Genomic DNA, 27,976 nt, shown 5'->3' with positions numbered 1-27,976 from the left:
TCATTTTTGATTCATTCAAGATGAACAGCATACACACATTGTGAGAATAAATACAAATACACACCCAGACAGTTATTTACATTAGTAGATGAAGTTATAATCTCATAATCTATGAGATTTCAAACATAGTGAGAGAGGTCTGGCAGCATCGTGCTTACACAGGAGCCTGTGTCATGCAGTGGGATTGTAAATCATAAGAGGCAGTAGTGTAATCAAGTTTATATGCATGTGCACAGGGTATATTGCATGGTATCACAGTGTACCCACGTCTCTGTGGTGGTGACCAGCTCTTCAGCTTCTACCTTGTGCACGGTACAGAAAGATAAATGATGAGACCAGAGAGCGATGCAGAGTGAGGGAGATGCTTCTCACTGAGTCCGATCTCTACCCTCAGGAGGTGAAGTAAGAGTCCTGCATGGAGTAGAGGCGGTCAATAGGGGTGAGCAGAGAGGAGTCACCCAGGGACAGGCAGTCGCTGTCAGCCACATGACACAGAGGGTCTCTGTCCATGTCACCGTACAGACCCTTAAAACCTAAAAACAACACAACATTATTAACTTCTTAAAGTGGCACTTCATCAATTTTACTCATGAAGTTCAGTTTATTCATCATGACGAGAACTACTCAGCCAAACAGTGGTATTATGTATTCTGTGGAGGGAGCGCTCTAAAGTTTAAAAGAAATAACCCTAGTGAAGTCATCAGGGTGGAATTGCATTATGGGAAATGAAGGGCTGAAAGCCTCTCGTCTCAGCCTCTGCTTTATCAATTATGAACATATGGCCCAACTTTATGGAAGTGCAATACATTACTGAAGTACTGCTTTGAGTAAAAAATATAATTTGGAGGAGTTGTAAAGAGCTTTAAAGTTAATTTGCACTGTACAAGGGATGGACAAAATAACAGGAGCAACAATATCATACATTCTAATATAAAAGCTTTGCAGTAAATACTACCTTTGTAAAGGACAGATATTTCACTAGTGTTGTAACTGTGCTAGAGAGGTGTTGATTCAGGTCATTGTGGTTTTGTTATATTACATTATACTGTAAGATGTCATTTTGCTGTTATTTTCCATTATTTTGTCCACCCACAATATATTGTTACCTCTGGAATTATTCAGAGAAAATTGCATTAAGTTTAACACAAAGTAGAGCTACTACACAAATTGTATTGCATGTCAACAGCACATGCAAGTACATGTTAACGAAGTTTGCTGACCTCTGTTTGGCCAATACTAGCTCCATTTTAAACATTTTGCCCTACAAATCAGTAATGCCTTATACTAAATAGGAAATGAGTTATTCTACAGCACAAGGACATCCTAGGAAAAATTACTGCAATACTAAAGCTAACTGGGATCCAAATTGAAAAAAGATAAACTATTGTGCATTTGAAAATAATAAACACCTGACTAAAGTTCTGATTTCACATTGCCAACAAATAATGGCAATAAATCATATTAGTCATTTAAAAAAAAAAAAAATCATAATTGTACTAGTCCCACTCATTGCAGAGACTTTGTAGTGCAATTCTTTAAACATGTAATTCTCCATCGTGGTTTGATAGCACTGAGGTGTTTACCGTAGGGGTGCATGTGATCCCCTGGCATCTGAGGCGGGGTCAGGCCCTGTCTGAAGGGGTCCATGTCATAGTCCTGCTGCTCCAGTGTGGTGAGTCCCATCTGCTGCTGTTGCTGCTGCTGCTGAATGTGGGTATAGGAGGACCCCAGGTGCTCCAGCTCAGAGGTCAAAGCACCACAGGAGGGTGCTGTGGGGCACCGGAGAAAACACAGGAGACGTGTTTACTGCTGTCTGTTACAGTAATGTTGTCTTTAAGTGAGCTTTTGTGCCCTGTGCTACCGTCACGTAGCTATCAGCCTCTGTAGAGCTCTATTACCAGACTTTTGCGGCTTTGAAAACTTGCATGTGTCAAGATTTCTATCAGAAATCTGGAATTCAGACTTCTAATCTGACTCTTTGCAATATGAATGTCTGCTAAAAGACTAAAAGAAAAAAAAATGTTTCTCATGGCTGAGAAGAAAGATATCTAGGCTTAGCTTTAGGTTTATCATATCATATCATATCATATGGGAGTAATAAGCTCTTATTAAAAAATATTCCAACAGTCTAATACCTGTGTGATGTGATGGGTGCTCTCGCTGCTCCTGAGTCTGCTGCTCTTGCTGCTGCTGCTGTCTCCTGGCCAGTTTCTTCATCTAAAAACATGCACCAGCAGACATAAATCTTACATACAGGCCGAGTGTAAAACATTTTTTTCTCACTCCACAGTCCCCTCTGCCACCCAGGTATAGTGTGTTCACTCAATTGCAAAGTATTAACAGTGAGGTAAAGGACATCTTTCAGTGGAGGAGGGAACCCACACATGAGCCCACTTTGTGAGGAAATATGGGGTTTAATCTACAGTGATCTCGCAGTGAGATGTCATCAGTTTCCTGTATGGAGAGATAACCAGGCTGATTTCCACTCTGGCATACAAACACGGTGCAGAAAGACTCCTTTTATTAGTAGCGCATATGACTGTGTGTGTGTGTGTGTGTGTGTGTGTGTGTGTGTGTGTGTGTGTGTGTGTACTTTGTATTACTTTGGCTCTTTGGTTCTGGAACCAGACCTGCACAACCCGGACGCTCAGACCAGTCTCTGCTGCCAAGGTCTCCCTTACCTTGGATTAAGATTCAGGGGGAGGAGAAAGTAAGAAAGGGAGGGTAAAGATTGGAAAATAGAAACAGAGAAGAGGTCACTTGAAGGTTAAAAAAATCTATTTTGCTTCACCAATCCGCCTCAAACAAGGAGGAAACAATAAAGTATGTATGGAATGTCTGTATGTCTGTACTTTGAACCTTTTAAAGTCAAGTCTCCTTTATAATGTTGTCACGGCTATAGTATATCTACTCATCTGCACTACTAGAAACAGTAGATAGCCTAAATTCTGTCAGACTTATGGGCTAACTTCTATATTTTTTGCAGTTATTTCTTTGTTCATGATACAGTAGCAACACATGATTCAATGATTTTCTGTCCACATTCCATAAAATCTGAGGATCACCTCATTCCAAAAAAAGATAAGACAACCATTATTTTGTTAAAATAAAAAACAAAGGAAAAAATCCTGCACTCTGCTCTTGCTATAGCATCACCTTTTATTTACAAAAACTAACGTTTCGGTCCCTCCGTCCAACGCACCTGCACAGTAGAATTTGTTTGGATGTGCGAGCTGTTCCTACAAAAAGTATTTTTTTTAAGCGCCACTTCCTATAGAAACATGATACTGTTACTTATATTCTATGTTATATTCTGATTAAAATGACAATATTCTCAGTTTTAGTTGGAATTACAGTAAGATTTTTAACAGAAAACAACAGTATACTTTGTCTTTTTTTTCAGATAGACACCCTCTATGCAAAAAACACGTTAGGCAACAAAGCCTGTGTCATATCTGGAACAGAAGCTATGGAGTGAGGCAGGAAATACAGTACCTCCAGACTAACACAGAATAAACACTCTACCTTTCGGCAAGGCTTGGATGAGACCTCAAATGAGACTTTAAAGGTCCGTCTTTGTTGAGTTGTCAGAATAGTGCGCGGCCTTTTGGGACGTTTGCTCTCCAGATCTTCTGATCTAACTCGTCTGCCTGTAACCCTCACAGATTCCTCCTCCTCTTCTTCTTCTTCTTCTTCTTCTTCGTCAACACTTTTACCTAGTGGGCAGACATGATTTAAAGCAAATGTTTATTCACCTACAAGGAATCCAAGAAGACAAATTTTGAGGGACAGATTTTAAAAAAAAGGAAATTTCCTGCCATCAATCTGAGATGTTCAACTAATCATTTGCCTTCAGTTATTTTGCTATTGAGAGTTGTAGTTTTTATTTTTTATTTAATCACTTTGCCTGATCTCTGCTTCGGTTTGTGGTTGCCTGCATTTCCCATTATGCTTTTTAACAGCCTAGAGTGACAGAATTCCCCCTGGACCACTTGAATTCCTTGATGAGTAGATGCAGCCAGTAGTGGTTTCAGGCATTTGATCAAAAAAACCTGTACCCATATTGACACCTAATCACTTTACCCAACAATGAGTTATTTTGACCCAGTGTTGGTGTCATATTTTCATATTACTGTTGGGTTATTTATCCAAACTAAAACATGGTTATTTTAACCCGATGTTAGACACAAGAAGCTCAAGTTTAACCTTAAAACTGTCACAAATATATTGTTGTACAAAACGGTATGCATATGACATTCAAAATTGCAAAGAATACACAAATACTTTACAATCAGTAACAAATGACATGTAAGAGCTAGATCATAACAGTTCGCAACCACCATATTTTAATTTGGGTAAATAACCAAACAGTAATATAAAAATAAACAGTCAGTCAAATCAACCCATTGTCTTGTCTTTTCTAACCAAGTATTGCATTGGTACTGGGTCAATTTTGACCTATGATTAGTATACATTTACAAAACATAGACAGACACACACACACACACACACGAGCACACGCACACACACACACACACACACACACACACACACACACGCACACGTACATGCACACGCACACACAAACGCACACACGCACACACCCACACACACACACACACACACACACACACACACACTGTACACAGCCTGTACCTGTGTCGGAGGAGGTCGGGCTGGCCACACACTGGTGATAGTCCTCTCTGGCACACAGTAGCTGTCCCTCTCTGAGGACACAGCGGTCTCCAGTCTGCAGGCGGCAGGAACAAACACTGCAGGTAAAGCAGTGCAGGTGGAACACAGCGGCCCCTGCACGCATCACCAGTTCTGCAGGAGAGATGGCCTCCGCACAGCCCCCACAACGCACTGCAAACAGACTGGAGAGAGGGAAAGGAGGGTGTGGGTGTAACAAGGGAGGAAACAGAAAAATGGTGAAAGCTCAGTAAATAACAGAGAGTAATGCTTTTGTTTGGCTGCCAAGAGCTTGAGTATAAGCTGAGACACTTGAGGACCCCTCACACCTCAGTAAGAAGGGACTCCATGAGAAAAAAAATGCTTGGTTGACTTGGGGAATGTTGCTGAGTCGAGCTGTCACTCAAAACAACTTCCAACCTGACTTCTCCCCTCTCCTCCTCCTCCTCCTCCTCCTCCTCCTCCTCCTCCTCCTCCTCTTCCTCCTCCTCCTCCTCCTCCTTCTGCCCTAACCACTCAGACACATACCCTTAGCGTGGCGGGTGTGCATCTTAGCGCCTGGCAACCAGGACTGGTGGGCTTAGCCTCAGAGACTGTTGCCGTGGCTCCGGCTGCCTTGTCCGAGGCTGTGCTCCTGGGGAGGCAGGAGAAAAGCTCTCGGCAGGCCATGGCTCCAGGCAGAGGGGGGGAATCAGATCTCCCGGTGGGAGAGGCTGAGCCGCCGGTCCTATGAATTATCTGCGGAATTATCCCTAAGTCTGCTTAACCAGAGCAGGACAAAGACAGAGCCATCCCCCAAGCAGCAGGACCATTGTCTGCTGGCTGGCACCGCGGCATTTTGGGTCTGTCACGCAGGATGATGCGTCATCATTCTGGAGCTGGCGTTTGTCTCCAGACTTGACTGGGTCACCATACCAGTCAGCCCAGAGGCATGAGAAAGTGACAGCCTTTTTGCCATGTTTTTGTTTTCACATAAAAATACTTCATGCGGCCCAAAAGGAGAGCCTACATAAATCGCTAATTCTTGTAGCCAATTGAAGAAAATAGAAGCATTAAAGGTTAGTGTGAAATAAAAAAAAATGTAACTTGCTGATCAATGCAACAACTCATGATCAGATGTAAAAAAAACAATTTCCTGAATAACAGAATAATATCCTTATTATTATGTCCTTATTTATCTTATACTGGCCACCTATGATGAACCACAGCCATCATATCTCATGCGTCATTACTTACTGTAATACGAAACTTTTTTTATCATTTTGATCCAAAATGTAATTGTTCATTTATGTATTTTATTACAGATAATTGTGATTATGTGTTCAGTGAAAGGATGCTGTGTCATAGGCCCTTTCAAAGCATTTGCACCATCCAGACAAATAAATTACACATCACAAAAAGGAAAGAATGCCTAAAGCAGTTTGACATAAAAGTGAAAATAAGCACAAACATAAGCAATCGTTGATATCAGTGAATCCACACCTAACAAAGATTTCACATTAACTTTCAAGTGAAACAAATATTACATTTGACTTCCTTCTGAATATGAATAATGTTAAGTGGACATTTAACATTGTATTTACAAGCAAACAAAACCTCAGACTAAACACAAAGCAAACAGCCAGGTTGAGACATCCCTGTCAAAAGGTCTGGAGCTGCAACATCCTAAAGACAAACATTGCTGGGACCTCTCACTGTTGCCGTGGGGTCGCTAGGGAAACAGTAAAGTCCATTCCCAGCAGTTCAGGAGGGTCAGTCGGGCTGCTTGACCCATCCGAGTCGTCTGCCCCACGGCCTCAATGGTATGCGCTTTAATATGGCCAACATACTGTCTGTGGTATGTGCATTCCTGTGGCAACACAAGATGCATCAACGAAACATCTTCAAAGGAAGTGTGGCAGAGGAAATACCCGGAATGTTTCTGGGTTTCTATGATACAGCAAAGTACTTGATTTAATGTCTCATCATGATGCTAATGCTAGATGTCAGGGAAGAAGAAACGACGGGCATTAATGTTGATAGATCATTCATGTTTTCGAGAATCGCTTTTCCATTATGCGCCTTGTCCAGATTGTCTCAGTGTAGCCATTATTCTTAAGCGTTGTTAATGCAAAGGTAAGAGTACCTCCAATACTTATGGTGCAGCTCAAGGTGTTTAATATTTCAGAGTTTCCGTTGACATGATTGGCCCAGAGGCCCTGCCAGGAGAGCGGGAACACTCAGTCACGCTGGATTTAGACATGGCAATTAGTGACAAGATCATTAGAGAGAAATAAGTCAGCAAAATTCTGAACTCCACAACACTGACATGGCCAGGGTCAGCCACTCTCAAGGTAGATGTACTGGTATAATAAGACGAGGGTTTGGCAGAAATGTACACACACACATTTACTCACAGCAAAGCTCTCCTCTCTCATTGTTCTCGCTGTGACTTCAGAGCTGACCTTCGGCAGACAGACTGCTGGTCTAGTGGACATGCAGACAGACAGATCCTGTTTCTGGATCAGGTTAACCTGGATCCTTTGCTGAACATGCACAGCAACAGAGACATCAGATACAGATCTGCGGGTCAAGTGCACCTCCAGTCACACCGCTGATCTGACGACCAATCTGCTGTCCAGTCCACCTGTCCACTGAACCATTTAGCCAATCTTAATCTAATGACAATCTGAGCAACCTAAACATCACATTGTCAGACAGGAATTTGCATACTGCTTCATTAAATTACAGTACAGTCTGTATTGAATGTATTGTGTGTCCTGTGTGACTGCTACGGGTCAGACACACAAACTAGATGAATTATATGGAAAATACAGTCATGTCAGGAATATTTGACAATCTTCTAAAGTGTTGTTTTGTCTCGGAGAACAGTTATGTACAAATGAACTTCATCAAATTTTACAAAATATAAAACTTCCGTGGATTATCATCCTCATTATTATGTAATTACTAATTCTAAGTGCCATTTATTTCATATGGAATCATACAAGAGATATTGAGACAAATGTATGAATTCACCAAGAATGGCCAAAAGAAAAATAAATCCATCCAACCATCCAACCTAGATCGACTTATCATTAATGAGTTGCTCTGATGTAAGTATTAGAGGAATGTATACCAATCTCATGAATACGCCAATGGTTTTAATAAATTTCTATTAATGTTGCTAAAGACGTAAACAATAATGTCAGTTGGTATGTGGGCCTTATCGGACTTCATTTCACCATAATGTTTTGAACTAATAAAGAAGTAAATAAATCATATGTCGTTAAAAATAATTTTACCTCAAGACATGATGTGAAAAAAACATTTGTGCAGGAAAATTATTGACTCAATTATTGATCCTCTAAATCCCTAATGCCTAATCTTTCCGTTCTGGTGCTGTATTGCATGAGTCTAAAGTTTCTTAAGTTACACTGGTGCAGTAATTGATACATATGTATTCAAACTATTGTCAAACTGACTGAAAACAGTACAGTGTTGTAAAGAAACACTCAACAAGAATGGCACTTACGCAACTTGTTTGAATTATTTCATCTGCACTGGATAACAAGATGTTTGTTTATATTTAATGGATATAGAATTTAGGAAGTTGCTAAGAAATGTCCTCTAATCTATAGCTTATATCAGTGTAACAAAGAACATGCCTCCATTAATGTAATATTTAAAAAAAGATCAAAACTACTCTATGTGGTGCCTCAAGGGGCCAGTGTGAAAAAACATTTTTAGTTTTTTGATGCTGTTTGTATGTGTTATATCGTCCTTATAGGTAATCCACTAAATGCAAGTTGTTCTCCTTTTTTAGTCCATTTAAAAAAAAATATTGCTTATTGCTTGTTTGTTGGTGTTGATTTGATGTTTTACTGTAATTATACTTCATCATATCTACATTTTCTTGAATATTGGGAGAGAATTGTTTTTAAGTTTGCTTAGATATGAACAATCCATATGTTCTGGCATGAATCTAAATAATAATCTTGGCATATAAAATAATTCACCATTCTGACCCATTCTGACATTAGTTGTGTATGTGCAGTATGGCCTTTTGGAGACAGTAATAAAAGCAAGCACTGATGAATTTAGAGTGAAGAGGAATATATATATATATATATATATATATATATATATATATATATATATATATATATATAAAATATAAACTACTTTGTTCAGGGAATTCAAATACTGGCATTATTGTCTTTTAGCTTCCATAAACAGGCCAATGGGTCAAACCTTGGGGTCTGGCTGCCATTGATTTACCACACGAGCGAAACGAAAAACAAGGTGAGATTCAGACAGAAGATGCAGCGTGTGGTAAGAGACAAATGTTGTCACAGTATGGAATAATTGTCACTTATGAGCTGGCTTCACACTAGTCCTGCTGGATCAAAAGAAGGGAGGGAGCAGAACACAGTTTGCACCACGAGCGAAACACTGACACACTTTTAAAACCCTCATTGTGGACAAAAGTGGTGCTCATGTGTTCTAGGGTATCTTAACCCCAGACAGGATGAGCAGGGAGGTGAAGACGTGAGACTTTAGAGGCAGAGCTCTGGCACCGGGCCTCCTGCTAATTGGTCAGGTCAGATATCTCACGGTCGGCTGGGCGTTGTCCCATTGCTAGACACAGGGGCTGCTGTGAGCAGAGCTTTCCAGATGCCGCGGCACATAACGCCAGGGCTCATGGAGCGCACTGTCCCCCAAAATAAGTTCACACCATCCTCACCGGCTCTCTTGTAGGGATGCACCAGACCTTCTGACATATGGCTCTACTCTCCTAATTACCTCTCAGCCCTGCTCATTTCTCTGTGCTTTGGCCAAGTGCTATGTTCTCCACTGATCACGCTAAGCACTTTGAATTGTGTGGTTTTATGAGAATCCACTCTGATTTCCATTTATCCATTAAAATGCTGGGTAAAATGTTTATATTAGTGCTTGGTTATCATAAAAAAAATGGCATGTTTTAAATGTTTGGCTAACGAAGACTCTGTTCACAAAGGTACAAAGACCTCCAGCACCACTGCAGTGTCATTTAGTTGACTGGAAACATAATGGTGGGGAGTGTTTTGGACCAGTAAGTGTAACATTTTCTTGTTTCCCTGCCTGCTTGGCAGAACAACCGTCACTAAATTGTTCAGAAATAATGTGCGCTTCTGCCTGTTAGGGTGTGCAGTTTTTATCTTGGCTCTTGTTTATGTCAGAGTATGTTTTGGAGGAAGAATGAAGGGATGTGGCAGTTGCAGTGGGTGAGAAGGGAGTCGGGCGATGGGTGATGATGGTGGGAGTTTTGGGGGGGAAGGCCTCATCGACGAGACCATATGTTGTCCCCAGCTTGCAGTTGCCACGCCAATGGGCCTCGAAATTTTAACACATTTTGACAATGTGTCAGTTGAGCTCTACCCCTGGTTGCGTGCTGCGTGTGTGTATGTGTGAAGGTGTGACTGTGTTGTTTTGTGTGTGTGCATGTGTGTGTCTGTGTGTGTGACCGTGTTGTTTTGTGTGTGTGCATGTGTGTGTGTGTGTGTGTGTGTGTGTGTGTGTGTGTGTGTGTGTGTGTGTGTGTGTGTGTGTGTGGACTAGGCAGTAGTGTTCTCACATTCCTGTTCCCTCGCCACCCCTTCCTCCTACAGTCACCTTGTTTCTTAGTGCACTGTGCCAAGTTCCCTGGAAGTCAGTTTACACCATATACGCACATAAACAACTACACACACACACACACACACACACACACAGTGCTTTTGCCATAAACTATAAAATGTACCCATTTACAGTATGTAAAACTAAGTTAGATACATTTGAGTTACTATAAAGATAAATCCCCACACACACACACACACACACACACACACACACACACACACACACAAAAGTTCTTATTCAAGGTCAGATCTGGACGGAAGGGTTCCTTCTTGAAAATAGAGTTAATAGCGCACAGTAATTTTTGGACCCCAAGGCCAAATCATAAAATAAAATGAAACTAAACAAAATAAACATCCTATAAGATAATGTAAAGTACAAAACACCATTAGATGTTTTACATAATATAACATGGACTATAATGTTGGTAGCATATTTTGCAACATATATGCATGTGCCAAAGCTAAAAGTGAATGATAGAAAAAAAGTAAATTACTACAAATAATCTTTTATTTAAACAAGTAATGGGATGCAGCTAAATTGGATTAATTTATATACATTTTAGCATAAATTTTCATCACAAACTGTAATGAAAAATGAACATATGTTACTCTCATTGAATTAAACTGTCTTCATGCAGTGACTTTACATCAGTGAGAAAAACTGACTTAGCCACATGAGTTGATAGCCCTTAAAACATATTTTTCTTCTTCTTTTTTTTTAATTACTGTTACTTTAAATTACTTTAAATTTAATTGTATTTCTTAATGCACCTCTGAGAAAAAAATTATGCCTCCAATACAAAATCAGATGTGCTCAAACTGGAACAGAGTTCATTCAATTGGATGAAGTCGAAATTGAGCCTCTCCCAGAGTTGGAAAGTAATGTAGGCCTATGCTTGAGTGTTTTATGATTTCAGCTGTTGCATCAGAAGGAAACAAAACAAATAATGAAGAGTTGGAGTTCAGCACTCACTCAGCATAGTCCCGCTTGCAGTAAAGTTTGTGGTCCCGCAGAAAGCAGGAGTTCCTGAGCGCGTCCCCGCACGCCGCGCACCGCACACACTCCTCGTGCCAGAGGCCATCAGTGACTCTGAGCAGGAATCTGTCTGTGATCAGCCTTTGGCATCCGGCACACACTGCCCTCTGATCCATATCTGCAATGATGTGGAAATCCTTTAATTAGGACTCTTTTACAATCAGCAGGACGCAGCTGAAATATTGGCTAATTTGGCTGAACAAAGTTTGATGGAGGGGCCATTTAAATGCGTCTTTACTCCGTTCTAATGGGAGGGAAAATGGTTAAATAGGCAGTATTGTTTATGAAAAAGTGGGTGTTATAGAGACGTCAAACGTGTTTAACCGTTGTTTAAATTGACCAAATAGCCTATTACTGTAAGTTCGTTTGATGACCATGTGGCAAAAAACAGTGCAAACAATTAAGTTAAATTAATACTTAAAATGTGTATTTTTAACATATCTATGTTACTCACTAAAGCTTTATTTACTAGGTTATCCAGTTTTACCCACCTAAGCATAATGCCGCTCGATCCACCATTGCACTCCTCTGAAGAAACACTGTGAAACAGTTTTGCCCAAAGTTAATTGAAGGAAAATTAATATTGTCAAATACCACTTTAAATACAGTTATGTAAGTTTATGAAGCCCGTAGCCTACCTGTAAAGTGCGAGTTTCCAGACGGTAGGAAAGTATTTTGGCAACTCTTCTGATCTTCTCAGAGCATCTCCGGCGCTCAAAGTCCTACTGCAACTTGCTTCTCGGAGCATAGAGCAGAGCATCAAAGTTTCTCTCAGAGCTTCCGACGACCTCTCTCAGTCCACCGGTATTGACTATTTAGGCTTTCTATCAATTATCTTATTAGGAGTGAACGGGAAGGAGAGAGAGAGAGAGAGAGAGAGAGAGAGAGAGAGAGAGAGAGAGAGAGAGAGAGAGAGAGAGAGAGAGAGAGAGAGAGAGAGAGAGAGAGAGAGAAAGAGAGAGAGACTTCCTCCATGTGCAGGTGCCGGTTACCTCTCTCTCCCCCCCTCTCTCCATCTCTCCCTCTCCCCCTCTCCCTCTCTTCACATTGGATGCCACAAAGTTACCAGAGACGCACATGAAAGGTTTTTTTCTATTAGAAAGCAATAATGCATATAGTGCTCAGGAAGTATAAGTGCAGAATGAAAGTCAAACTTTAAAGGGATACATTGTCCGTTTGTTAAATTGTTATGAGATAGATAGATAGATAGATAGATAGATAGATAGATAGATAGATAGATAGATAGATAGATAGATAGATAGATAGATGCTTTAACAAACTTCATCAAGTTTTACAAACAGGATTGTCAATGAAGATGCCAAATATGGGGGTAGTGAACCAAAACAAAAAATCAGATTTCCTTCAATATTCGTTTTTCTGTTTGTTTTTTAAATATATGTACCATCCCAAACATTTTTTTGCAAACATGTTTCTATAACAGCTCTAACATATCTTAAGTATTTCTGTACAGTAGCCTGACTTGTCAGCCAATATACAGTGATACCGATTGCCTGTCTCTGATAAATGAATATGAGCCAATATATCGGCCTGCACGATTTATCAGTCTGGCTCCACTATATTCCACATTTTGTTGATTTATTCTTCTTTTACACCACCACCAGATTTTTACACCATTACAGATCTTTGTGATGAGGAGTAAAAGGCGTTTGTGATGCTGAGGCCTGTAACAGTGACAGACGGATTGAAGGATTCAGGAATATCAAACATGCTTCAGTATGTGTTTACACTCGGCAGACGCCATCTGGTGGTCCACGACTGGAAATATAAAGAAGGGACAACAGTTAAAAATGGAAAATATTCTGGGCTGCTTACATATTAAAAGAAAGATTTAAGCACATTGGTCAAATGTGATGAGAAAATTGATATTCTATCAACAGATTAGATAGTTTTTGCTTTCTCAAAATGTTTAAAAATAATGTTAAAACATGTCCTTGTTTCTCTACATTCTTGTGTTGTTTTAGAGCCACATAATAAAAAATGCAGTTTCAGATTATTAAGGATGGAAAGTAAAAATGTATTAGAATTTTAAAGGCAGCGTTACAAAATATCAATCAATTAAACAACATTTGCACTGGCTTCAAATGCCCAGATCCCTCTAGCTCTAACTGTGTTTTTATAATATATTATATAATAAGTAAAATAAAAACACAAGACAAACACATTTCAGATACATTTTTAAATAACTTTATTCTGTAAGAATTCTCAAATGAGTTTTAAGAAATGCATGGATGGTTTCTGTTTTTATACAATTGCTCTTTGAATAAAATATGATTTATTTTCAAATTGCATTGGTTTGCTTTCAAAACGGACACCTGAAATTACCTATTTACAAAAGAAATCTGTTAACAATTCTATTAGAATTCATTTGACAGTGTACTCGATCCTCCGTCTCAAGACTCCACCCTCCCCACAACCGCAAAATACTTTTTTTGTTTTGTTTTAATTTTAATTACAATGTATTGCTTGGTACAAAATATGCTGTTTTACAATTTGAATCAAGTCTTCCGTCTTCATATAGCTGACAATGTGGGAGTATTTACAGGGGGAAGGGGGGGACTGGTGTCATGTAATCTGATGTGGAGCCTCCAGCATCTCCATCAGGAAGGTGTCGATAGGCGTGTCCCCGATCAGCTTGAAGAAGAACAGATGCTCCAGACACTTGAGGCCGATGGAGCGCAGGGCGGGCAGGCGGAGCAGCAGCTTGGCAAACCTGCCGAAAGGGAAGGTAAGGAGGAGAATCAAACTTTAGTGATCATCATTTTCTATTATGCAGAAAATCATTATTATGTTTACCATTCATTTTTTTTTTTAAAGATTATTTCTTGGGGCATCTTTAAGCCTTTTATTTATAGAGGACAGCTGAAGACGTGAAAGGGGAGAGAGAGGGGGAACGGCACGCAGCAAAGGGCCGCAGGTCGGAGCCAAACCGGCGGCCGGCGCTTCAAGGAGCAAACCTCTACACATGGGTGCCTGCTCCACCAGGTGAGCCACCCTGGCGTCTGATCATTCCAAATATATAAAACTGCATCCTATTCAATAAGATAATAAAATCCTGTTTTCAAAACACTTTCTCCAGTCTAACATTTCAATTTGATCAGACATGCTCCCAAAGTTTTTTGATTGCACTACATTTCATTTGGAAATGTCACAGTACCATATTAATCTCACAACTGTAGTTAATAGTTACTTTGTCAAACCCGATTTATGCAAACCCTGCAAAAACACATCAAATATGATGCACAGCTCTTTAGTTTATTAGCAAATAGAGTATTTAATTAGGTCTATGTAGTCCAGTGAAATGCTGAATCCAAGAATTCTACTTTTAAAGGAGTATTTTTAGTTACGTTATCAATGCATCTATTTAAGAACATTTATTAATCCAATAGTGTAATATTAATTTAATTTCTTCTTTTTTTGTGCTGTCAATTAAAATCGCAAGTGTCTACATCTGAAGCTAACTGACAGGGTAGGGCTTTTATTTCACATCATCTTTTGATCTTATAAGGTTCCCAACAGTAAATGAAAATAATCAATTGCAACCTTTTTCTATAGGCAATAACACTACCGGCCTCTGTCCTTTAAAATCTAATGCTGTAGTAAGTGTTTAAGAGCTGTGCGGTAATGTAAAATAATCTATCTTCATTGCTACATACAAGTCAAAGCGGTAACTAAACAATGGTGTTTGGTATTGATTGATGCTGTAACGTAATGCGTTTCCTACCTGCCAGGCTGGTCTGGGTATTTCTGTTTTGTGTACGACTCCAATGAGGCGTAAACTTTTTCCCTCAGCGCCTCGACCTCGGGTGGGCTTGAAAGACCTTTTGCATCTGAAACAAACACATAGTCACAGTCAGACCACCGTAATAAAACATCTGTAAAAATACATGGGTTCATAGTGAAGTCCCTCCAATTCAGAATCATGTACTATACGTCAAATACATACATAGCCACATTTTGCATCACAATCTACCTGATTTAGCAGCATGCAAATCAAAATCCAGATTAATTTCTCATCCAAGGTGTTCTTGCTTTCTAGCATACTGTGTAAAAGTGAACAGTGACTGGTGGCCGGTTAGCTCAGTTGGTGGAGCAGGTGCACATATGTGGAGGTTTGTTCCTTGATGCAGAAGGTCCAGGGTTTGAGTCCGACCTGTGACGGCTTTCCTGCATGTCTTCCCCCTCTCTCTCCCCTTTCATGTCTGAGCTGTCCTATCATTAAAGGCGGAAATGCCCATAAAAAATCTTAAAAAAAAAATAAAAAAAATAAAGTGAACAGTGACTGGAGGCTGAGCTGACCTGGGTTGAAGAGGACGATGGCTCGCAGGCAGCCAAGCTCTGTCTTATCCATTTGCATATCTTTCATTTTGGATACCAACTCTGTCAGGACTCTGCAGGAGATCAGATCAATAACATTAGAGAGTTTTGATAATGAAAGTGAATTAACCAAAAAAACTAAGAAAATATATACGTTGCATCTATTTCTCCACAAAATTTCAATACGGTAACTATTGCCTCATCTTTTAACGCTACCTACCTATCAAAGATGGAGCCCACTCCAGCACTATGGGCGCTGCTTCTGTGGACGTGGAGGCCTGTCGCCAACAGGATGCCATCTTTTACCGTGACTGAGCGATGCGAGAATGATGCAATAAGAAGCTCGTTCCAGCCTGGATGCAAAACAACAAAACAAGCCATCCTTTAATCCCTCCTTTTAAGTCCTTCTCAAATATGTGTTAATGATACATGACATGATATATGTGTCAGTCTTCCCCTGCTTTGCTTAAAGCAGCACAGATTCTTATTAGGTATCCTGTGTGGCTTCTTCACTTCCTCCTTTAGGCCTGTATGTGAAATGTCTCACCAGCAGAGGTCAGCGATGGTGTGGCTGCAAACCACACTGCTGGGACTTGGCAAATAGTCCAGTTATATTTGGTTTCACTGCTCCATTAAACTAGATGGCAAAAATGTATTGAGCAAATGTAAAAGACTTAAATAGACTGCATGCCTGGGGATGAATAAGTGCCCTTAAGGAAATGCTGCCCCAGCATGCCGACAATGGGGAATAGAAAGGCCTGTTTACTGTTGTAGGGAAATAATAATAATAATAATAATAATAATAATAATAATAATAATAATAATAATAATTTAACTTTCTATTAATTCCCAGTGGGGAAATCACAATTCATACATGTGTGTGTTTTCTTTGTTTTTATATTAATGCTGTGCATCTCACAAATGCACATGTAGGCGTGTGCATATATGTCTGCTGCATGCATGGGATTGTGTGTGTGTGTGTGTGTGTGTGTGTGTGTGTGTGTGTGTGCGTGCGTTTGTGTGTGTGTGTGTGTGTGTGTGTGTGTACCTGCTCGTAGTAGGATGACCTGGTCATCCAGGGGGAGTTCGGAGAAGTGTGGGATCCTTTTGGCCCACTCCACCAAGGTGAAGAGCTGCTTGTCTGCTGCTTGGCAGATATTGGTAACAGGGTCGTTGGTCTGGAGAGGAACACGGGGGGAAGAATGCAAAAACAAAGCAGTCAATAACTGTGCTGGTGAGCTCCTTCAGTGACATCTAAACGTGTCTGACAGCAGTTAATGAGTAGGTGCAGCTGTGACTATTTTCGGTCTTAAATTTCCTCTCAAGACTTGTGAATGTTTTAACACATTCTTGAAGTATTGAAGTTTAAATGACAGTAACATTAGAGCCACCTTACAGTGCATTGCAATCTAACCTAAGTGCAGCCTAAAAATGACCACTGAGTTGAATCACTTCTTTTCTGATGCCACTGTCAGCAAAGTTCAACATAATTAGCTTTGGGTGGTAGAGTTGATTGCAGAGCTGTTGCAATGGATTGCATGAGATTGCACAGGTCTACCCAATAAATTGGCAACACTGTGTCTACTTACTGATAATTTACTGACCTCTGAAATGGTTCTCAAGTCAAATACTGCAATACATACTGCATTGTAAAAATAATAATAAAAAAAATACTGTCAGTAGCTTGATCCAATTATAACACTAGAGACTGGATTTAGTCCCAAAAACGGTTCAGCTTGTGTTATTTATCTAAAGGTAGCTGACTAATCGAAAAACCTTTGAATCTTGCAATTCATGGATCTGCCGCATTAGCATTTGGAGATTATGTCCTGAATTTAATTTGACTTGGCCTGATCATATTCCTTCATTCAGCTTCTTTACTCAGCTGGTTACATATGTTTTGACCACCACGGATCAGGCCAACATAATAAAGCAGCATTTTTAATTTGTTTACTATACATTGGTTCCTCCATCTGTTAGGTACCACTTCAGCCTCATGATAGAAACAGATTAATAATTCATGGGTTTGACCAAACCACGCTCAGTGTTTGTGATTCTTACTGAGTTGCTGGGGCTGCCGTCGCTGTACGACGTCTCTGTTTTGGGCTCCACAGCCAGCTCAGCATCCAGGATCTTGTCCACGGGCATTTCCTCGTTGAAACTGCTGGTAGATTCCACCTCGTTCTCCCCTCGCTCCCTTCCACGCTGCCTCTCTTCCTGTACCGCTACGCGCGCGTGCGCACACACACACACACACACACACACACACACACACACATACATATATTTCAGGTCAAACACTCCATGCTTATTGTCCTTGACTAGATATCAGCTAAACCATAATGTTAACACTAATGTTAACTCTGCACTGGACAATAACAAAAACGATTCTCTGCTCTACAGTTTGACTATAAGAAGACTAAAGAAATACCCTCAAAGAGGACAAAGTCTTACTGTAATCACTTGAACCCAATAATTAATGAATCAATTCATTTGACCAACAACAATCAACATCAACATTTCCTAAAGATCCAAGATCGTGGTAGTAAGCAATTTCTTCAGTCCAAGACATAAACAACATTTAGTATATTATTACATAAAACAAAGAAAAGCAACAAAGACTCACAATAATGAGGCTCCAAGTCAGGAATGTTTGACATTTTGCTTAAGAAATTACAATAACAAATAATTGATTATTAAAAAAGTTGCTGACCATTTATATTGATCGATTAATTAATGGTAAACTAATAGTTTCAGCTCTGAACTGAATACTTTTCATAAACGCCCCCTTTAGCAGCTTCAAAATTAGATTAGATTTTGTCGTGTTACACATATTTCCATGGAGCCTGACATGTTTAGTATCTTTGGTATCTTGACTAGAATTTAAAATACATTTCTGCAGGGTTCAACAATGCTTACCCCCTTAACAAGCATTTGTAATAATGGAAATAAAGATCAAGAACAAATCCCAGACCAATCCTTATTAAACATATCACACCTGCACACACACCTTCTCTCTTCATGCCCATGGCCAGGCACTTCTGGTAGCGACAGTATTGGCAGCGGTTTCGCTGGCGCTTGTCAATCAGGCACTCCTTCATGTCTCGACACGTGTAGGTAAGATCTTTACGTACAGTCCTCTTGAAGAAGCCTTTGCATCCCTCACAGCTGTACACACCGTAGTGCTTTCCTGTGGAAACACAATCCACAACATCAGTACTGCTTTTGAACCAACAATATAGCTCTATCTCCCAGTGCATAAAACGTAAACATGTAAGGTGACCAGAGGGCTATTTCACAAAACCAAGATAAGGGATTAAGCCGGGATTTCCCAGTTTTCCTGGCTCAATTCAGCCTTGACTCGGTTTCACAAAAGCAGAGGCACCTAAGTTACCATGGAGATTTATTCTGTACAGCTAGCCTGCTCCTGACCAGGCTAACAGCCAGGCTTTATTAATCCTGCTGCCTTTACTGTTCATTCAGCAGTGCTTTTACCTTATTGTTATCAGCCTGCATTAAAATACAACAGGTGCATATTGCTGTTCATTTAACTACTGTTATTATTTAAAGTTGTGACCATTATTTTTTATAATTATTCCAGTGACATTGTTACTGTTGTATTGCTGTATGAAGATGGTTCATATTGTTGTTAGAAGTTTGATCAATATATTATGGCAGTTGTTGAGATAATTAGAAAAGGCTGATACATTTTCAAATGTGTTTTAAATGAAGTCTGTTACTAAGGGCAATACATACAATGCTGCACATGTGTGTTTCTATAGTGGACCAATGTACCTTGAATTATTTTAGTTGATACATTTTTTTTTTAATTCTTTAACAATAAAGGATCATGTTTGTTCCACTTCCATGTGCATTGTATTTGGCATTCTTAGCACACAATTTGTGTTGTCCAGTAAACTGGGACTTTAATTTTGGAGGATTGTACGATTTAAACAACATATCCTAATTGTACAATCCTCCCAAATTATAGACTTAGTTCACTGGACCAGTAACTATCTAGTGTTGTAGGCTACTGTACATTCATGTGACAGCAGGGAGAGGACACCCCAATGGTTTTTCACATTATATTTTGCTGGGGGGAAATAACTAATAAATATCACTCATGTTCATGTTTACAGTGTGCATGGAATTTATCACTTAATTATCTTTATAGTTTCTAGATTTTAGAGTCCAATTTCTTCAGTGTCTTTCTTTTCTATGTCCATATATACGAGGGAGCAAAGCATATAATACGTAGAGAAGGAAACTCGGCCTCTGTTAAAAAAAAAAAGAAACAATGCGAGAAAAGGCGTGGCAGATAAGCAATAATACATTTATGAACTACTGCTCTTAACTGAAAGCATTCAATGAGTCACTTGCCATTTGCAAAAATGAACAGTTGTACACTTTGCATTAAAAGCGAGCAGTGGAAGTTAATATGACTTAGGTAATTTATATTTTAGCCCATGAGAGAGAGGGAGAAACAGAGTGAAAGAGATATTTACACATCATATTCTAGTGTTATAGAAAATTGATCTTCATGGTACATTTCTTGAGTAACATTATCTTCTGCTTACTTTTAAGGCAAAGAGTACAACTGTTAATTTGTGCAAATGATTAGTAGCCTAATCCTTGAATGGTATGAATTGGGAGACTCAATTCAGAGAAGTGGTCAGTTAATGCAGTGGTTCCCAACCTTTTTTCCTTGGCCTACTCATGTCTAAGAAAAGCTGAGCTCTCCCCCCCCGAAACCGAAGTGGAGGTAACTCTCGAGATACAGCCTTACTTTCTTTTTTGATACAGAGGAGTTATCAGCACTTTTACGTTTCTCCGCCATGTTTCATTCATAAAATAGTGATGCCGTGGCAGCAGGAAAAACGAGGATGATAGCAGCTAGCAGCTAACAGCTGACCTGATGACAGCAAGGGCCACAGGTTAAGAGGTCCCGGAGGTTTGGCCTACTAATTAGCCTGCCTACAATTTTAAGCAAGAACAAAAATACATAGTTTTTATACAGACTTTTGTATAAATTATATATTCTAGTGTATTATCATAATTTGTTTAACATTTGCAAATATTTTTTTTTTTACCTCAACCTCAAACCAGATAAAGACTTGCGCCCCCCCTGTGATCTTTGCCGCCCCCCTGAGGGGTGCCCGGACCCCAGGTTGGGAACCACTGAGTTAATGTATATATTTAGCCTACTTACGCATTCAGTTGGTTTGCGATCGTCTGCCACGCTTTCTCTTGCTGTTTCATTCCACGCCCATGTTTCTTTTTTTTTATACAAATAATGTGTTTCACGTTATCATGCTTCCATAAGAAGCTGCTGCTCACTCTGTGTAAAGTATGTACAATGCGTATTCTCCATTTTAGCATCAGTAAATCTGTGATCGACCTCGCGGTCTGTTAAAGAAAGCCGTGAACGCGCATCTATCCAAATTACTTCAGCCTGGCTCGACCATGTCGCACCTCCTCAGCCTGGCTTGGCTTTCGTAAAACGCACCTAGCCAGGATGCACAGATTAGACTAGGTCAAGCCTCACTTTATCGGTTATCCTGGATTTATAAATTCTGCTTTTGTGAAACAGCCCCCAGATGGTAAATCTGTATTGGGGTACATCTTTGCAAACACTATTGAAAGCATGTAGCCTTTCACTTCAGAATGACAAACCCTTCGTAAATACACAAAAATCAATTAAGAGATCTTAGCAACAGCCAAAATGCTAAGCAAGGCATTTATGAACACCAATCACAACAACATAGCCCCTGCCTTTGAGATTTGATCTGAACTGAGGACTGTACCAGATAATCACACCCACACAGTGTCAAAGGCTCACTGAGATAAAGCAGCACCAAAACTGGTGTTTTACCTGAATCCGTATTCAGATGAATATCATTTAGCAGTGCTGTGATGAGGTCTGAAGCCAGATTGAAATCTTTCAACCTGTCCAGGTTGTCTTTCTTTAGAAGTGGCTTAACAACTGCAGTTGTCAGTGATTTTGGAAAAATGCCTGAGAGGAGTGAGTGAAAACATTTTTGAAAGAGCTGATTGGCAGGGTGTCATGATAGCAGGTGGATAAATTAAGATGCTTCACTAAATCCTCCAGAGCTTTAAATGTTAACAATCTCGCCCAATTGTTTTTATGCGGTTGCAGCTGCCATCTGGTTCTTATTGTTTGACATGGAGGAATTTATAGCGACTCTGATATTTTTCCGATTTTTTGTTTTACTAGAAAAAGTTGCAAACTCTTTACACTCATTTAGAGCTAGGAAGTCAGTGGCTAACCATGTTAAGGGATTAGTTTGCTTCACAACAGCGGTAAACAAGGCACAATATTCCTGTTAATGTTAGAGAAAAAGGTTTGTCTGGCCTCATTTATTTCACAATTGTGAATATGGAGCCTCTCTTTAAAGATGTTGTAATACATCTGAGGATTACTTATTCTCCGTTTGTGCTCAGCTTTCATGCATTCTCTTTACTTTTAACAGCTGGGATATTTCTCCATGGTGCTTTCTTGTTTCAGGTGCAATAACTTTACAAGTTTTACAGTCAAGGTTATCAAAGAGCAAATCAACATTGCACTGATAAAACTGACAAAATGCCTGAAAAGTAACTTTGAAATCAATCTGTCTTTCTTATCTTTCCTTCAGTTATCTGGGTGGCGATGTTTGTGATGAGTGGGAGTGTAGTGTAGTTTGTTTGCCCTTCCCTCTCCCCCCTCCTCACCCTCTAACATTACCTGAGGAGCGGTCCCCACAAATGGAGCAGATGTGCTTTGACATTCCCCCGGGGCTCGTACACTGGTAGTTGATGTTTCCCAGGTTCTGTAGGCCCGGCGGAGGCTTGATGTCCTCCGAGCTGCTAACACTGTTCATAGAGTTCATCTGACAGTATGACAGGAAGACAGAACAGAGAACAGAGACAAAGAGTTGAAGCTGAGGTGGCCAGAACTGAACTTAACAGAGCCGAGGAGGAAGTGGAGGGGAAGTAAGAGTGAAAAGTGCAGAGGCCGTCTCATGACACTCTCCCCCTTCCTCTATTTTCACATTTTGTCTTCCGCTCACCCATAATATTTTTTTCTTCTCCCCACCCACACCATTTATTGTGAAAGTGCAGGGTGCGATCACATGCTGGGTAAGTGGGTGGTGCAGAGGCTTCTGTCAGAGGCTTGTCATACAGGTTTGTTGACAGGGAGAGGCGTAGGAGAGGAGTCACGTGTGCAGAAAAAGCAGTTCTCAGACACAAACAGCAGAGGGCGCTAGTGTGTAGGATCTTCCAATTTCTGAGAATAAGTGAAAGTTGTAAAGACATTGCACTTCTGATCCACACACAATTTGTTTCACCAGCCCAAATGCTTGTTTTCATTAATCACCAGCTTCTTATAATGACACCACAACAATTCAAACCTGAATTAAAGTGACTCTGAGACATTAAAACATCTCATATGTCACCTCTGAAACCTCTTAAATTAGGGAAACGTGTTCGGGACCGCGAAACAAGTCCTGTTTCCTCTTTTTTTCGCTCTTATCATCCTTTTGCCCTTTGACCCTCTCCCGCTGATGAGTGCCAGACCGGATTCCATTTTTGTGCTGTGCATTTTTTTTTTTGTTTAGTTGTAAACATCTGCACTCTGAGTGGAAACAACAAGGCTGACCTACACATGCCCTGCTGCCCTATATATTTGATGCTACGTAGCATATAGGACATCCTTCCCACAGTCACCTCAGGCTCTTCCTATCACTTATTTACAATGTGCACTCTCTTCTGAATATCCTCTAATGGCAGACTAAACTCAGGCCTGTGACCCTTACAGCAGAGGAGAGTATACAAGACATCTTTTTTCTTTTCTTTCAGTTTTCCTGGAGCTCACTATTTCTCTGCACCGCAAACAACTCCTGCTGTAGATGCTTCAAAAGCCGACAGTCACACTTAAATGAGCATTGAGCCCCCTGCGTACTTGCTTATGTGAGTCAATAATGAGCAGCTATTCCTCTTCAGCGCAGAATATTCACAAATAAATAATTGTACACATGTATGGATTGAAAAGACTTGTGGTGCATTCAAACAGTTGTTCAGACATGTCGCTTTAGACAGACAACATACTTCTTTAGAAAAATGCTACAAGCACTGTATATGGATTATTGATGCATCATACATTCTTTATACAACACATGCTTGAGGACCACACTGCATCATATATATAATGTTTACAAGAGACAAGCGCCTCCACTGTTATTTATTTTTAACTAAATGTCATTGGGTTTTAGATTGTTGGTCAGACATAACAGGCAGTTTGGATACATGTCAACGTGGGCTTTGGGAAATTGTAATGAGCATTTTTTAGACCAAATGATTAATCAGTAATTAAATCGGTCATGGAAATGTAGCACCCTCACCCTATGTGAAACTCAAAGCACATGTGCGGAAGCGGCTATCACTCTCAGATTGATGGTACTGAGGTATTCTTACACATAATGAAACGATATGACATAATTAAATATCAAATCTGAGTTTCGAATGTTTACTCTTGCTGCTGTTACAGGTTTGTTTACATCAAAATGCAGCAGAAAAATCATATGTCATATTATGAGTTGAAAAATACTTTATTCTTCATTATGAGTCAAACTATTCATTTATCTATGTAAATAAAGTTGTAATTTATATGATAAGAATATACTGATCAGGCCTTTTAAAGTGATAATAACGAGATAATAGTAGAAAACAAAACAAAAACAACAATATTGAATTTGCTCATGCTTCTGTCAGCCCAGAACTGCTCATGAACTTCAGTTCACCCAAGGAAAGAGTATAGTATGAGATGTTGCATGGCACAATGACCCGATTGAGTCTTGGTCACTTGCTGTTGGCGAGCAGTGAAAAGATGGTTAGTCCGTACAATATTATCAACCCTGGCTGCCCTTTAAGGCACAGATCCATACTGTGATTGAACCAATTTATACATATCATTGTCTGCTGTGCCCTGCAGCACTGGCCTCGATCCAGCCTCTGAAGCACTCTATGTGTGTTTCTGTATGTGCGGGTGATCATCAAAGCACTGAGCCTTGTGTGGTTTGTAGTTCATTCAAGAGACCACTTAAAGAAAGCAGCTCCATTAGCTCTCTCTCTCATAGTCCTTTGTGTAAGACAGTAAAAAAAGGGCAGTCTTATGGTGTTTCTGTCTATTATTGATGCAATCTAAAAGATGCAACCTCACAGCGAAAGGAGCTGTGTCAGGATCATGAACAACTCAGGTATCATAAAGTGACAAGGGAAGAGAGAGTGTGGTAAAAAAAATAATAGGAGAAATGGTGAGAAAGAGTGAACAAATCAAAAGAAAATGGGGGCTGCTTTTTTTTTTCTCTTTTTCCGTTCTCTCAGTAATCCATTAACAGGCTAATAGACAGACTGCGCCTTAAGTCCCCCCGCATGACAGCAGTAACACAGAACTCAGGGATAACCTTTAGGGCGAGAAGTTTAAAGGTCAGTAGAAGGGTAGGGGAGAGAGAGGAAAGCCAAGCTTTGCCAGCCAAACACATTGGATATGCCTAACCTTCAACCTCCCGACCGTTGTCGGAGATTCCTGACTGAGAGGCACATGATCGACCAAAGAACATGATAGTTTAAAGCGGGCCGAGCTTGCCAAAGGTAGAAATTTGAAAGAATATGAACCACTAAAGCTGAGAGCTTAGGAGGAATAAATAGAAAGTTAGTGTTGAGGACTAATTTAAACACATTAACTCTGTTTCAAAGCACCTTGTTTAATGTTTCCTAATGTCTTTCTGAATATTGTTTACGTTTTCACTAACTAAAGAGATAGTTTTGGAAAGGCATGGCAAAGGATCACGGATAAACCGACCGAGGGTGAATTACAACATTTTATCACAACTCAAATTCACACCTAATTTGAATATAAACCTTCTATTAATTTTAAGTACAAAGGTATATTTTCTTCAAGTTCCTTTCAAGACAATGTCCATAGCTATCTGTTGACCATTAGAGCACCCATGCATTTTCTCACCTGTGGACTGCCGAGTGGTCCAAAGTTCATGTTGGGTGTGGACGGCAATGATATAGAGGGCGAGCCCAGAGAAGATGTAATGACAGGGTAGGGTGAGGCCAGGCCATTCATTGGCGAGCCCAAGCCGGACATGGGGGACAGTAAGGGCCTGGAGGTGCTGATGACTGACGGGTGGCCGACCATGCCGCCCATGGGAGGAGAGTGAGTGTGGGTCATTGGCCCCGAGTCTGGAGGAGAAAGAGAATGTGTTACCAAGAATGAGAAGACACAGAATAGAAATATATCAACTAAGTTACCAGTTGATTAGGTACACATACACAATCGAATGCATCCATTATAACAAATCCTTCTAACTTTGGCCTCATCAATGACCTACTGAATGGGGAACTTTGTGTATCATGTCAAACTAAATAATGCAAACAACAAGCCAAAGTTTTAAAAATACATCCAAAATAAATCATATTGCTTAAAGCTGCAATAAGTGATTTTCTTGGTGACTCCGGGCCAGCGCAACAAGCTGTAAACACTGACATATAAGCGCCTTAAAAAGACCGTTTGGTGCTGAGCAGGTAGTGCACAGTGCGTTTATCAGAGCTTTTTAGCTGAAAACAGCTGCTTGCAGTGGCTGGAAGCAACACTTATGACAGCAGTGAGAATCTATGGCGGTAAAAACCAAAACAATGAGCTGAAAAACACAAAAACGCTCAGTAGAGCTGCATGGTTGAGTAATTTCTGTGGGTTCGTCAGTACAAGGGGAAACTCTCACAGTGCACATAGTTTTGATTGAATTTAATCCAGCTGCTATAGTCCATATAAAAATATGGACTATAGCAGCTTTAAGATCCAACAACATGTCACACTTTAAAATAAGCGGCATATGAATAGATTAAAAGACATAGTAAGCGATGTTGATCTAATACACCTTTATTCAAATTCAGCGAATATCTCCTCATGGTCACCTAGCTCTCTATTTTCTGTGTGCGCTGTGTTCCTACACAGCTCTGGCTGTGTAAATGGAAAACAAACAGAAAGGTGCGCACAAGCCAAACAACCCTATTCCAGCCAATCAGCACCAGGTGGCGCGTGCAAACAAGTGATGGGGGTCGGGGGGAGGCAGCACCGGCCATGAGTTATCAACAAGAAGAGTTGGCAGCGAAACAGCAAAAGCGGTAAAGGACTATAAAATACAAATTTAAAATGAAGTTGTATGAACGGGAAAGGAGGAAGAGCCTTGTTAACATCTATGAGGTGTTTCAACCATGGTTTCAACGTGGCAGAAACCACGTGAGTAATAACATTAGCTTTGCTGTTTCACTGTTTGCTGTTTTCAATAGGTCAGTTTAACCTCGTCCATTAGCTATTGTTTACTGTTGTTTACAGCAGTAGCAACAGTTTTCTAATCCACAACTTAACATGGGCTAACATTGACTCTGCCATATTTCGTTTAGTCAGCAGAGACACTAACAGAAGTGGTTGCTATGGCAATGCCCGTCCATGAATCTGGGGGATTCTGAAGGGGGGGTGGTATTTGTTGTTGTATTTGTATGGCAGTTGAGTTTAACTATCAACAATCTTTGCGCAGCATTGCTTACTGCACCTTTAAGCAAGCCTGAGAATCTGAGAATATATTGTCGACTAACCGTGCAATATGTATTTATGCAGTCAGTGTTGTGTAAATATGGCTACACAGAGAGATGCAGCTCTGCTGATTTTGGTCAGAGGGTGCTGACTTTGCTTTGCATCCAATGATGTAAACTGACAGGCTGGCATTTACATAGATGACCTACTTAGAAAAGCTGTCATTCAACTGTGTAACAGGGCGTGGTGTGTAAATTCATGCATGTGCTGCAGTTGTGAGGACAATCATTCATCATCAACACATACTACAAATACCAACATACACATACAGAATGCACATGTAAGGACCAACATGTACTGTACTCGTTGTATACTGCCACAGGCTGTCTGTCACTGCTTGTTGGGTTACAGACAGATGCAATAAGCAGTCCGTCTCACTGCTAATGTCAATGACTCAAAGAAATGAATAAAACTGGGGTTTTCTGAGCAAAATGATACTGATGAAGAAATACATGCCACCATTATGCACATTTGGACTGATCTAATGCTCAGAAAAATTAAAAAGCTTCTGCTTGTGTGTCAGTGCACCATCCCCCACTTTCTCTCTCTCTCACACACACACACACACACACACACACACACACACACGGTTATTTAAAAGATGCAAAAAGGTTA

General features: G+C 40.2%; 2 protein-coding genes across 4 annotated transcripts in view; both read right to left on the bottom strand.

Moving 5' to 3' along the window:
• Window positions 1-12: 12 nt before the first annotated feature.
• Window positions 13-12,225, bottom strand: lmx1a (LIM homeobox transcription factor 1, alpha). Its single transcript, XM_031318241.1, has 9 exons — window positions 12,006-12,225; window positions 11,859-11,906; window positions 11,305-11,485; window positions 4,657-4,877; window positions 3,526-3,716; window positions 2,604-2,681; window positions 2,136-2,217; window positions 1,584-1,769; window positions 13-533 (listed from the first exon to the last, which is right to left on the bottom strand). The coding sequence occupies exons 2-9, from the start codon at window positions 11,884-11,886 to the stop codon at window positions 391-393; spliced, it is 1,110 nt and encodes a 369-aa protein (XP_031174101.1). The 5' UTR covers window positions 11,887-11,906; window positions 12,006-12,225; the 3' UTR covers window positions 13-390.
• A 1,431-nt stretch (window positions 12,226-13,656) lies between these two features.
• rxrgb (retinoid X receptor, gamma b) overlaps window positions 13,657-27,976 on the bottom strand; it is a 35,558-nt gene continuing 21,238 nt past the window's right edge. For 2 of the 3 annotated variants that reach the window (XM_031318240.2, XM_031318238.2), the window contains exons 2-10: window positions 25,724-25,950; window positions 22,445-22,589; window positions 18,701-18,892; window positions 17,764-17,927; window positions 16,751-16,880; window positions 15,923-16,055; window positions 15,685-15,776; window positions 15,110-15,215; window positions 13,657-14,098 (exon numbers count right to left, since the gene is read on the bottom strand). In XM_031318240.2, the coding sequence (XP_031174100.1) occupies window positions 13,951-14,098; window positions 15,110-15,215; window positions 15,685-15,776; window positions 15,923-16,055; window positions 16,751-16,880; window positions 17,764-17,927; window positions 18,701-18,892; window positions 22,445-22,589; window positions 25,724-25,950 (1,337 nt within the window). In that variant the 3' untranslated portion in view covers window positions 13,657-13,950. The remainder of the gene's footprint in view (window positions 14,099-15,109; window positions 15,216-15,684; window positions 15,777-15,922; window positions 16,056-16,750; window positions 16,881-17,763; window positions 17,928-18,700; window positions 18,893-22,444; window positions 22,590-25,723; window positions 25,951-27,976) is intronic. The other variant, XM_031318239.2, reaches the window with a different exon arrangement.

This window comes from Sander lucioperca, chromosome 2 (genome assembly GCF_008315115.2).
Source record: "Sander lucioperca isolate FBNREF2018 chromosome 2, SLUC_FBN_1.2, whole genome shotgun sequence".
Classification (NCBI taxonomy): domain Eukaryota; kingdom Metazoa; phylum Chordata; class Actinopteri; order Perciformes; family Percidae; genus Sander; species Sander lucioperca.
The sequence above is the reverse complement of the archived record's forward strand: the minus strand, read 5'-3'. Positions and strand labels throughout refer to the sequence as shown.